General features: G+C 39.2%; 1 protein-coding gene across 4 annotated transcripts in view; it reads left to right on the top strand.

Moving 5' to 3' along the window:
- LOC115253965 (septin-4) overlaps window positions 1–14,278 on the top strand; it is an 85,616-nt gene that overhangs the window by 56,595 nt on the left and 14,743 nt on the right. For all 4 annotated transcript variants that reach the window (XM_029854835.2, XM_029854837.2, XM_029854836.2 and 1 more), the window contains exon 3: window positions 12,310–12,748. In XM_029854835.2, coding sequence (XP_029710695.1) covers window positions 12,310–12,748 — 439 coding nt within the window. The remainder of the gene's footprint in view (window positions 1–12,309; window positions 12,749–14,278) is intronic.

Here is a 14,278-nt window from a genome sequence, read left to right as displayed (position 1 = left end):
TAAAAAACACTACTTCATACCACGATCATTTTGTTTATTACTTGGTTTATTATTTTTTGTAGACTCAAATTGGCAAAAAATAAGAAAATGTAACTCAATATTCCTTACGAGTAAGCAATCAACAAGTACTTAGCATTTTCAGTTTCGTTAGTCTGCTAAAATATCAATTTTGTGCTCTTGAAAATTGGAATTAATGGTAAGGAGGCCATTGTGGCGGCCTTATTTGGATTCTAAGAACCGTGAATTTTCGACTAAAATATTGAAGAAACGAATTGGCAATTGTCCTGTGAAATATATTGCAAATGACATATATTTCTTTTTAGATTCACTTAGCTTCAGTTATCAATACATCCACCTACTAGTTCTGCAGTGTCAATGCTCCAAAAATAAAAATTGTCTTACGACCTCATCTGTCAGAGGTGTGTTTCTAAAAATCCCTTCTCCATGGTTTCTAACTTCCTCAAAAAGGGTCTTTAGTAGGGACCAAAAATATTTAATACAAGAGTCATTCATGATGGAGCGAAATTAACAAAAAAAATCATACGGAACTAACCAGGAAGTACATTAAAATACTTCATAGTGTCCTCCATTTAAGGTCAGCTAACATTTTTTTTTTCAAGAATACTGTGAAAAATTAACTAATTAATTTCAGTAAGACTCACTCATCGATTTGCTATACATACATCCCATGCTTTCGACAACCAATAACCAACAACCGCTATAAACAACCAAACAGAATGTGTACTCATCATGACCAGTTATGCTCTTTTCGGAAATTTTTAGTTCGATGGCGCAAAAGTTATTCTCAATCCCATTTTGCCTGTTTCCCAATTCCATCTCTCTTTTGGCTTAGAAAAGGGGAGATTTCGTGGAGTGAGCTCGGAGTCAGTTTGACTTCCTATTACTATTTGTCCAGGAATTCCTTCAGTGATTACTCCAGGAGTTCCTTTTGATCAGGTTCGAATTTAAGGGGAAGCCAGAAGGTCCCTAAAAATGTTTGGGCCTTCAGAAAATTTCACATAAAAACAAATCCAAGGCAAAAACTAATTTTACATAAGAACATATTTTGAATTGGATGTTCGAAATACCATTTTTGCCCAGTTATTGATTTGTCAAGTTCATTGGAAGGCGGTCTGGTATATTCACTAATGCTTGTTGTGGAGTCACGGGTTTTCTTTTCAAAACTAAAAAAAAAGGTAATATTGCGCCGAACCACATGTGCAGTGGCTGCTTTTCCGCTACAACTCAGTCAACAATTGACTTGAATGTTCACAAACCACCAGATACTACAGAAACTCAACGTACAAACCGCGTAGATGCGATTCAAATTCGAATGAAATTTTGTTGAGCTTCTATCTGGAAATGTCTTTTGTGTTATTTCATTTTTTATGCAATATTCTTCATATAGTTTTTGAAAAAAGGGTATACAAAAAAAACTTAATTTAGTAAAAAAAAAAAAGAACAAGATAACATGTTTTTACCTTCATTAACGAGGTTTTTAACGCGAGACTAGTTCATCTCGGAACCCACGGCTTTACTTCCCTTCTGAAGGAAGAACACATCGGTACCGGAAGTGGGATTCTATTCAAGGTCCTCGGCGTGATAGTCATGTTTTCTAATCAACCCACCAGGTTCACTCCAAACTCCAAAACGGTCAGTCTTCGAAAATATTTCAGAATATTTGAAGGACTTATAGATGAAAAAAAAAACACTGAGGGTTATATTCGTCGTGGAACTGTGTTAGATGTCATATTATTTAAATAATGTTTAGCCTTATTTTATTATTTTTGAAAAAAAAAACAAGGAGAATGAAACAATTTTTGATACTTCAAATAGATTCTACATTCAATTGCCAATGAAAACACTATACATAGGGTATCGGGATGCTTCGTTGGCATAGTCTCCTTGTTAGGCCCATCTTAACGTAAACCAAACACTCAAACAAACACGCATAACTGGAGATCGGAAAAGCTATGCGCCAAACAACTGTAACATTTCGTTTCAATTTTAGCACTTTGAAGCAGTCTTGTTAGATATCACAGTCATTTGAACCTTTTCGTCGATATTCGACCTCCTTTGTTTTCGACATTCGCAACACAGGCAATCAAACTACTGTTCGAAACTAAAATGTCAAACGAATGCACTTCACCACGATAGCGCCTTCGGGAGACGGTTCGGCTTTTGTTATTCCTGTCTTCTTCCATAATAAGAGCTATGTTGCCCATCTGTGTGTCGTATTCAATACAACATGCAAGAATAAACTAATATTGACATTCATAATCGGAATAAGCTGAAAATCTATGCATAAAGCTAGAATTAAGCAAATGTCATCGTGTCAGACGACATTTATTTTGCCCTTTCTTATGTTTATTGATCTTCGTTCTACCGCTCGTGTTGTGTGTAAGAGGTAACGGTAGCACACGAATGTAACAAAGCAAGCTGACACCCGACTGCGGCAACGAAATGAAGGTAGTGAAAAGTGTCGAATGTTTACAAGACTGCTTTGGAGCATTTAAATGGAATGAAAATGTCACTTTGTTTAGCTTTTGTAGACGCCATGAGTCTTCGGCTTAGTGGGCAGTCTATACACATGATCATAAATGGCATGATTCTGGAACATTTTGAATTGACTTTTCGATAACTGAACATATAATGCGACGGTCAAAGACACTATTTTGAACTTGCTTATTTGTATTCAACTAATTTGAGAAATTATGTGTGGGCCGTATATTGAGGACATTTTTTCACTATGTACCCAAATCTTGGCCCATCCGTAAAGTGACGTCAACAACACCGATAAAATGACGTCAACAACATTGTTTGTGTATGAACCAAAAAGAACGAATAGGAAGAAATATTTTGTGTGCGATGACACAATAATGTTGTTGCGCTTTTTTGTTGCTAAATTAAGAAAAAACTTAAGTTTAAAAGATTTATTTATAGGTTTGTAAAAATTTGGCTCCAAAACGTAGTTTGAAAGTAAGATTGGTGAATAAACAGTGAAAATACGTCAGCACAAATATTGAATAAAATAGAAAATAAGTGGTTCTAGCGCTTGGAAAGTAATAGGCCAACGTTGTATCCACTAATAGGCCAATTTTGTACCAACGTTGCATACCATCGCATTAAATCTTTTCAACGTAATTAAGTAAGTTCTTGAATATTTACGTTAGTTTACAATTGGTGAAACAAACATTGCCTAGAGTGCGTAATAGGGTCAACATATTATTTCTAGTGCTATTAATTCATGAGTTATGGCTAAAATTGTCAAGGTGGCTTGCATATTATGCCAAGGAATGGTACACATACCCTACCCAAGTAACCACAAGCATTATATCATTACATTAATTCAATCGTATTATAGTTTAGCTAATGCGAGATAACTTTTATTCTACACCTGTCAAGTAATAAAGCGTTTTCTCTACATTATGAAAGCATTGAAGCATTATAGAATTTTGACAGTTCGGTATAGTTCTATAGCGACGTTGTTTAATGCTTCATTGCATTACCATGTTAAAAGCTTTATGGCAATCAATAATGCAAGGATTTATTACTTTATATATGCCTTTACTAATGCTTTCATCGTTGTAAACAGAAAAAACCCTCAGTTCGAAAAAATCTGTAAAACATTTTTAGAAACACAACCATTCAAAAGAAAAGAAAAACAAACCCAAATTTTCATGGATTGCTGTGAAGGACTTGGATTATTATGCTCAGATGTTGCTGTTTGAAAATTTATATTGCGTATGTTTTTTTTTGGTTTCTGCTTGGGACTTGAAGATAATCAGATGCTGAGGGAACAAACATTATGTGGGGTTGATATATTGGTTTCCTTATTTAACATAGTGCCCCGATTTCATAAAAGAAATTATAGAAGTGAGCACGTATGTAAACAATAAGAACAGAATCAACACAAACTAATTTAAATCTTTATATTATCTTCGTTCGTGGAATCAATCGGTTCTGTAGTCGCTTGTTTTCGAATGGATTATGGGAGAGTAAGATAACTGATGGCATTCAGATCCTAGCACAACTTTATAGAGCTGCTGAAAACACAACTCAATAAAACACGAGCTGAGTATACGCTACTTTATGTTGCACATTTTTCCAGGTGCAAAATACATGGTAGTCGTAGCACAGCGTTAGCGCGTTCGAGTTTCATCGCGGTCCAGTTTCAGCAGTCTAGGTTCAATTCCCGAAATAGAATAAAAAACATCAGCGTGAGAGTATCGGAACAGGTATGAGAAGATAAAAATAGACTGAAAAATGAAAAAAATACTTTTTTTCTTTTGTTGACATGATGCCTTAAGTATGCATTCCATACTATTTCATTGCATTAGCTATATGGTACAAGCATTTTATATGCTTTAGCAATCGCCACAGTAAAGCTTGCTTTAAATCAACAATAGTAGCGCCACTTTCGACTTTAAACCTACTTTAATGGTACCTATATGACAAAACAACTTTATATCGCATGTCATATAATATACTATGAAGCGAAATTAATGCTCTATATACAGCGTGATGGTTACTTGGGTATGTTCAACTACACTCAACCGTTCATCAAAAACAGCGAATTCAAAAAAAAAAAAACAAAAATATTAAGAAACTTTATATATTTGCCTTTTTCGTACACAAGGCAATATGTTTGCTCCAAAAATTACTTTTTGATAGAAGGTCCGAAAGAGGTCTAGTCACATATATCAATTAGCTCAACGAATTGAAGTGATGTCTGTGTATTAGACTGGGTCAACAAAGCCGATTTTTTGGAACAAGGCTTTTTCGATTCCATTTAGCGTCCAAAACAACTGTGCGAAATTTGAAAGCGATTGGTTGCGTCCCCGTATTCCGAATTGCGATTGAAATTTGTATGGAATTTAGTATGGAAAAACGTGCTTTTTAGCATTTTTTCCCTAAATTGTTTTTTTTTATCTAAAACGATCTAGCTAATGACGTTGAAGTATAACCTAGGATATGCCAAAAAACTATGCCGAAGGCCGCAAAGTGATCCGACACTTATGAAAAAAGTTATAACGTACAGATTTCCCGGTGGTGTTTAACATTTAACATGTAAAGGAATAACACCAATAATAAAATCTCAATTATTGGCCTAAGTTACCAAGTGAATAACTTTTTTCGCAAGCGTCGAATCACTTTGCAATTTTCGACAAAGTTTTTCGGCATATCCTAGAGAGCATCCATGAAGTACGTCACGCTAAAATCGGTAATATCCGACCTCCCCTCCCCCCTTCGTACGGGTTTTTCCTATACTTAATACATTGCTTGTCACACTTTCACTAACCCCCCCTCCACCCTAGGACCGTGACGTACCTAATGGATGGCCCCCTAGGCTATACTTTAACGTAATTAGTTACATGGTATTAGACAAAAGAATGCAACTTATGAGTAAAATGCAAAAAAGTACGTTTTCCCATACTAACTTCCATACAAATTTCAATTGCAATGCGGAATACGGGGACGCAACCAATCGCTTTCAAATTTTGCACAGTTGTTTTGGACGTTAAGGCTCAAGCATTCGTCATCATTTTTCGGAAAATAAAAAGCAGTTTTCTCGCTGCAAATTAAAACAAGGCTCATGAAAATATATTCACTGCATTATATTCCTCATGTGGAATACAGTGAATATATTTTCATAGCAAAAACTTTTGTTTTGAACGAAAAAACTGCTTTCAAATGTTTGATGATGACGATGATTTCGATGACGAAAAGTTCAACGTTAATATAGATTGAAAAAGCTTTGTTTCGGGTTGATGCGATCAAATTAAAATTTTCTCCATACAACGCTGGCCCACTCTACTGTGTATGTACATGTATATATATATATATGTGTGTATGTATGCGTACAAACAACTCACGTCGCCTTTTGACAGTAAATCTCAACCGATTTTAATGACCGACGGGTTCATTCGACGTGGAATCTGGTCCTATTGTTTCTTATTGAAAATGGTACGGATCGGTCCAGCCGTTCCGGAGTTATTATCATTTAGGTATTCCAGAGCAGTACCGCAAGAAGGGGCCAGATATGAAAATGCAACAAACCCAACAATGCGACACACCAAACTACGGCCTTTTTTATAACCTAATGAACGATAAGCAAGAAAATATTCCCATACCATGTCTGAACCGGTAGTGCTTTGGAATCGGTTCCGGATGCCCGCTGGAAGTGGCCAAATATAAAAGTGAACTCAACCCATGCATGTGACACATCAAATCGCGGCGTTTTAATAACCTGCCGAACAGTTATCAAGAAAATAACCTCAAATCACATTAGAAACTACTGGTAATGATCTGAAACTGTTCCCGGGTGTCTCGCCCATTTGGTCAAATATTAATTCATGTATGTAACACATCAATACGCGGCTTTTTAGGAAACCTGATGAACAGTTAGCAAGAAAATAGTCTCAGACCATATTTGGAACAACCGGTAGTGTCATAGAATCGGCTCCGGGTGTCCCACCTGAAGTGATAAAAAACCAAACTCATAGATGCGACACACCAAATTGTGACTTCTTGATAACCTGATAAAGAGCTTTGGCGCTTTGGGTGTTACGCTGGAATTATGAAAATACACAAAATCAATGCAAGCAATAAACTAAATCGTGGCTTTTTGATAGCCTGATAAACGATGTGTAAGATTAGTAGTGAAGAAGTGGTTGAAGTCTTCATATATCAATCTTGACAAAACCATGGCGATCTCATTAAATCACACCATTTCAGATTACTGAGGTGTAAATATACCGTAGGATGGATCAACGTAATATGAGAAAATTATAATTTGTTCGCATCAACACCGAACAAAGTTTTTTTCATTCCCATAGTATTGCGATTAAAACTTCTGCGTAAAATTTGGGTGCGACTAGCTGCGCCCTCACGCTCTGCAATGCGATCGAAATTCGAATGGGACTTAGTATGTGAAATTTTATTTTTTGTATTTTTCTCACGAGTATTCTCAGGATTCAGGAATATTTCGACTAACGTCGATGGAAAAATCGTGAATACATACATATTCGACGAGAAAGGCACTATCACCACAATCCACCTAACCTTTGGCTTTCTCAAGAAAATTATTAAACTGTGTGTCGTTGTCATCAAGAATATGAAACTACAGCCCTCTTGATTAGACCTGCAAAGATACTCATCAAAACGCATTCGATTGATTGATTTGGCACAACTTTACATAGCCAGAATACAATCATTTTTTTTTCAACCTTCCGGAACTCGCGCGTGAAATTTATGTTCAGGAATGCTAAACTACTGATGCGAAGCATAGAAGTAGTGAGTGAATACGGTACTTATTCCACAAGAGAGTTCTATATAGCAAATAAATTCAATTGATAGTCGAGAGGAAATAACACAATCAATGTGAAACAAACCCAAGAATGTCTCTGGCAGCTAGCTTATACACTAGGCGATAGCTAGATAAAGGAGGAGGACATCTAACTAACAACCCGTCGCTTGCAAATCAATGATCAATTCCCTTGATTGACATCACCGATTCTCAAATCCCCATCATTATGGCACTAATCCAATTCATAATATGCCAAAGTGTCACTCATCCACTCAAATGTCCACCCCATTTTTTTTCTGTCCACTCCATATAATGTCGCCAAAGCGTCAATCAACCATATGATTCCGCTGCGCTGGACTTTGTTTTCCGTAATTTAAGCCGTCGTACCTTCTCGGGCGGCTTTACCTATCCACACCGTATTGGATCATCTATCAGCGTGACTAGAGACTAGACTATACGCACGAACGGTGATGATTTCGCCGGGGTGTGCCGATCTATCCCCCTTAAGCCGGCACCATACTGTCAGCATACTGTTACCCGATCAGCGTCACCATCATCAGGTGGCATGTTTGTAGTACAGTGTCGATCCAAAACTTTGTGAATTTTCTACAAAAGTGGGACGTACTGGAAAGTAGTTGGAAATAATAAAAATAATAGGGTGTCCCAGAAAATATGGGCTTTACAGCACTGCCATGAAGGAATGAATGCATGAATAATAGGTTCATTCATTGATTTAGTTCAGCATCAAACTCATGATAACACTGAATCTAGCATTTGCCTATATAATACTCGATTTGCAGCTGCAGCTCTCCAACGTCGGTTCGCCCATCGTGTTCCGCTTGTACCAACCGGATGGTTAGCAAACACCAACTTTGCAGGGTTGTTGTACAGCATTCTTGCAACATGCCCTTCCCGTCGTATCCTTCCGGCTTTGACCACCTTCTGGATGTTGGGTTCGTCGTAAAGAGCAGCGAGCTCGTGGTTCGAAGATCGTCCTTAACACGCGTCGCTCGAAATCTTCGAGTGCTTGCAGGTCCTCCTCAAGCATGATCCATGTCTAGTGTCCGTAGAGGATTTAGTGCGGGGGTGAATGTTATTTGACCGCAGTTTCTTCTAGAGCTTGTAGTTGGCACGACTACCACCGATGATGCGCCTACATATTTCACGGTTTACGTTATTGTCAGCCGTTATAGCAAGGAACCATAGCTCTGTGCGGTCTATACTTTCGTATGCCACCTTGAAGTCGATAAACAGGTGATGCGTTGGCACCTGGTATTCACGGCGCATTTCTGAAGGATTTGCCGTACGGTGAAGATCTGGTCCATTATCGATCGGCCGTCGATGAAACCAGCTTGATAGCTTCCCACGAACTCATTTACTTTAGTTGAAAGGTCACGGAAGATGATCTGGGATAGCACTTTGTAGGTGGCATTCAAAATGGCGATCGCTCGAAAGTTCTCACACATTATGTCGCCTTTCTTGTAGATGAGACAGATTATCCCTTCCTTCCAGTCCTCCGGTAGCTGTTCGGTTTCCCAGGTTCTGACTATCAACCGTTGCAGAGAGGCCAACTTTTCTGGGCCCATCTTGATGAGTTCAGCTGCGATACCATCCTTACCAGCTGCTTTGTTGGTTTTGAGCTGATGAATGGCACCCTTTAACTTCCCTCAGCGTGGGAGTTTGTTCATTTTCGTCCTCCGTTACACAGGCGTCGTAGTTTCCTCCGTTCCCGTGGTCTCCCGTGACTACGTTCTCTACGCCATTCAGGTGCTGATCGAAGTGCTGCTTCCACCTTTCGATCACCTCACGTCCGTCCATCAAAAGGCCTCCGTCCTCATCCCTGCACATTTCGGCTCGGTGCACAAAGCCGTTGCGGGATGCGTTGAGCTTCTGGAAGAACTTCCGTGTTTCTTGGGAACGGCACAGCAGTTTCATTTCTTCGCACTCCGCTTCTTCCAAGTGGCGCTTTTTCTCCCGAAAGAGGCGGGTCTGCTGTTTTCGCTTCTGTTTGTAACGTTCCACGTTCTGTCGAGTACCTTGCTGCAGCATTACCGCCCTCGTTGCGTTCTTCTCCTCCAAAACCGTTCTGCACTCTTCGTCGAACCATTCGTTCCGTCGATTCCGTTCCACGTACCCGATAGTGCTCTCGGCTGCGTTTTTGATGGCTGCTTTCACTGTACTCCAGCAGTCCTCTAGAGGGGCCTCATCGAGCTCGCCCTCATCTGGTAACGCGGCCTCGAGATTCTGCGCGTATGCTGAGGCGACATCCGGCTGCTTCAGTCGCTCTAGGTTGTACCGTGGCGGTCGTCGGTACCGTACATTGTTGATGACGGAGAGTTTTGGGCGCAGTTTGACCATCACCAGATAGTGGTCGGAGTCGATGTTGGCGCCACGATAGGTCCTGACGTCGATAATGTCGGAGAAATGTCGTCCGTCAATCAGAACGAGTCGATTTGAGATTCCGTCTGCTGTGGTGATCTCCAGGTGTAATGATAAGAGAGGCTGTGTTGGGAAAAGGTGCTACGTATGGCAATATTTTTGGAGGCGGCGAAATCAATGAGTCGTAGGCCGTTTTCGTTCGTCAGCCTACCTGAGCGTTTAAATCTCCTATGATGATCAGGACGTCATGGTTTGGGCAGCGATCGTACTCGCGTTCGAGCTGCGCGTAAAATGCGTTCTTGTCATCATCAGTACTTCCGGAGTGTGGGCTGTGCACGTTTATTATGCTCAAGTTGAAGAATCGGCTCTTGATCCTCTACCTGTACATTCTTTCGTCGATCGGCCACCAACCGATCACGCGCCTCTGCATATCACCCATCACGATGAAAGCTGTTCCCAGCTCGCGTGTGTTGCCGAAGCTCTGGTAGATGGTATGATTACCTCAAACGTTCGCACCATGGATCCTGTCCAACTCACCTCCTGCAGCGCTACGATGCCGAATCCTCGGTCCTTTAGTAGATCGGCGAGTATGCGGGGCGTTCTCCCAATGAAGTTGAGAGATCAGCAGTTCCACGTACCGACTTTCCTATCGTAAGTCCTTTTTGTTTGCTGGGGTCGTTGCCGTTGGTCTCAGTTCGTATTATTCTGTTGCTGATTTTTTCGTTTCAATGTTTTTTGACGGCCGGCTCGTAGGGCCTGGCACCAACTCCCTACTTTCCGGAGGACCATAGTTTGACCATAGTGGACAGTTGAGCTTAGAGTCCTTCCCCGGGACTAGGACGTTGCTCAGCAGCCCCTAACATGGGGATCAGACGCTGTTGTGAGCCACCCCTCCTGGAGAACCAGACCCCCCTCCCTCCCCCTTCCGTGTCGGCCTACAACCCAAGTTCCCACCGGGGTTGGTTACCCGATCTTCACTAAGGTTTCTCGTGGTTCCCAGCCGGTACTACGCGAAGGTAAGGATAGGAGTTGCTGGCAAGAGTCTACCTAAGTAACAATGAATGCTGAACAGTGAGAGTATTAGCTGAACAGTAGCTGGTTAATGGTGTCAGTGGTTGAACACAATAACAGCTGAACATTGGTCTGAAGTATGGCTTGTTCAACCTCTTTAACCGTTATGTGTCCGACAAACTTTTTGCTTTTTTCTACACCGTGCTTTTTAAATGGACGCTGGATACCCGGGTACCCTATCGGCCACATAAGGGTTAATCAGTAATACATAGATGGCTGAATATCAAGTTGAATAGAATATTCTTCATCTGTGTAACCAGCTTTAAAGCATACACCAACATGCAGAATTAATCATCTGTTGTTCAACCTTCAATCAAATATTTTTGACAGCTGACCCAAGCATGTTTTCGTTAAGTTCACATCGCTTGTTCAGTCTTAATACAGGCTTAGTTCAACTTACGTTCTTGATTATTCAAACACAACAAGTAATGCTCATGATTTCGAGCATACGTATACAATTGTGTGTGGTGTTTATGCTAAGGTGAGTGACTATATATCAGGAGGTCCGAGTTCAACTCCCAATAGTCGAGTCAAGTACAAGACACTGAAGACGACCTTTCAAAATACGTATCTGTCAAAGGATGCATATTCTTAGTGGAATTCCAAGGAACAGTACTTACCACGATTTTCTTTTTACTTTCAATTCCCAGTTTTCGCACAGTTTAATTTACACATTCCGAAACTTCTCTTCTGGCAATAGAAGAAGCTAATGGTAAGAATAGGCCCACGAAAGTGTGATTTCTACCCAATTGATAAATTTATTTGAATACTGATTAAGCGCATATTCCGACTAGAAGATTCTAACAAAAAATTAACATAATTATAACAAACCATGATATGTATAACTCATTGTGATATAATCATGTTTAACTTCATTGGTGTTTAAAAATATTATAACTCAATTGTATCATATTATGTTATAAATGTTGTTTAATAACTCATTGTGAAATAATTGAGTTTTGATTCTTTGTCATTCAGAACAACATTTTACACAATTGTATCAAAATATGATAGAAACTAGTTTTCATGAAGCTAAAATTTATATCATATTGTGTTATAATTTTGTTCTGAATATAACAAAATAGGTTGTTATTTTGATTAGACCGGTGTACTTTTTGTTACAGTTTTAGTTATTTTAACATCATCCTGCATCTAGATTTTAACAAAATAAGTTATAGAAAAATATCATATCATCATAACACAATGTGTTATAAACTTGATATATTTTTCTAGTAGGGTTTATCTGGTAGACTTACGTTCAAACAAAAATTAGAAAATTTGTATGGAGCGTAGATTTGGGCCTGGCAAATCCCTCGTTTTAAAACGGCAACTTGTAGGCTCTTGAAGGCCTGCTTCTCAGCTCAGTGTTCTATGAGCACTTCTACATCTATGAATGCTACTTCTATATCGACTATGATTTTCTCCGATTACAGATACATTCTATTTACAACATTCAAATTTTCGAAAAACTTTCCTATTTTTCGTCCCGATGTTATGTTTATATTCAGTTTCAATAATGTGTCCATCTTTCCCTTTATGACTCCTTCCAGCTGAGCGGGACTACATCGGTTTCGCGACCCTAGCCGAACAGGTGCACCGCAAATCGGTCAAGCGTGGTTTCGAGTTCACGCTGATGGTTTGCGGCGAGAGCGGGCTCGGCAAGTCCACGCTGATCAACAGCCTGTTCCTGACGGACCTGTACCAGAACCGGACGGTCTCGCAGGTCGAGGAACGGACGGAGAAAACGACCAAAATCGACAAGAAGACGCTCGATATCGAGGAGAAGGGTGTGAAGCTGCGGTTGACCATCGTGGACACACCCGGGTTCGGCGACTCGATCAACTGCGAAGACAGCTGGCGGGTGTGTACGCAGTACATTGACGAACAGTTCCGGCAGTACTTCACCGACGAAAGCGGCCTGAACCGGCGGAACATTCAGGATAATCGTGTTCATTGTTTGCTCTACTTTGTGCCACCTTGGGGACATGGGTAAGTGCCGTCTGTTGCAGGGCTGGTAGCAAAACCTGATGGTCAAAATAGTTAATTTAGTGACCAATTTCTCGAAAATAGTGATTAAATAGTGACTTAAGGAAAGAAAAAAAGTGACTAAATAGTGACTTTTCGCACAAAAAAATAGTGATTACAATTTTTTGAACGGGCTTGATTTAGAAAGATCTGTAGTACCGCATAATAACCATTTTCAAGACAAGACTCAAGCTTATTCCAAAAATTGTTTAAAATTGCATGTATATTCATTTTTCCAATTTTAGAAACCCTTTGGGACACATTGATGGAATTTCTTGGAAAATTCTTGACGAAGAGGAAAATTCTTGACGAAGAGGAAACGGATGTTCTTGAGTGTTTTTTTTTTTTGGCAAAACCCTAGTTGATAAAGAAATACTTGGCGATTTAATCTGAGGAATCAAAGAAAAAACCTCTGAGTTTCTTATTAAACGAGTTTCTATGAACATAATTGCTGGTAGGGTCTGGGACCATTTGGGCAGGAGCACCTATTTTGGGCACTTGCTGCTATAACTCAGTCAATTTTCAACCGATTGACTTGATTTTTGAGACACGGTCAGCTAGGCACAGTATCTAGCCATGAACAAAAATTCAACTCAATCGATTTGAAATTGACTGAGTTCTAGCAGCAAGTGCCCAAAATAGGTGCTCCTGCCCAAATGGTCCCAGACCCTATTTGCTTCGTCATTGTAGACAGATGTCAGGAGAACATCTTGGAGGGGTTTAAAATATCTGGAGAAAATTCTGTCTAGAATGAAAATAACAATATTGCAATTTTCATATTAACAATAATATTTACGTGATTATGTCCATCACCATTTCATGCTTTGAATGTGGGATTTCTTAAAAAAAAATCAAAAACCTGGTTGGTTGGTTTTGAGTGAAATTCATGTAGAAAACATACAGGGGATAGACAAAATGATCGGGACAGGCAAAATTTTCCCTTCTCAAAAAAATTTCAAATAGCTGTAACTTTTCGATAAGTGCATCAAATATTCTCAAATTTTTACTGTAAGTCGATCAATTATTTGTGTATCAGTGAACAAAATTCGAAAAAGGTTGAACGATTCTGCACGAAGTTATAAAGATTCTAAAAAAAAGGTAAAATTATCCGATAGACAACTTTGAGCTGTTATAACTCCGGATTCTATGAACCGAATGCAATGAAATTTTGACCATTTATGACTTATATAATGAGCTTTGGAAAACTTTTGGCATAACTAAAAATTCTTAACACGGAAGAAAATTATAACGATTAGATTATTTTTCCAATAAAACACCAAATTTTCTTAGATTTCAACATCGTTTAAAAATTCAAGATGCTAATTATAGTTCATTTAAATTCCCTCTGATTCTCTTGAATACAGATATGTTTTGAAAGAAAGTAACAACATAGGCGGCGATTCATTGAAAAAGTAATGGGATGCATATTAAAAATAGACCAATTTACTAAAAATCATAAAATTAATGAAATCGCTATAACTTTTTCTTTCGTTA

Source organism: Aedes albopictus, chromosome 1 (genome assembly GCF_035046485.1).
Source record: "Aedes albopictus strain Foshan chromosome 1, AalbF5, whole genome shotgun sequence".
Classification (NCBI taxonomy): Eukaryota; Metazoa; Arthropoda; class Insecta; order Diptera; family Culicidae; genus Aedes; species Aedes albopictus.
Note: the sequence above shows the minus strand (reverse complement) of the source record. Positions and strands in the feature narration are given on the sequence as shown.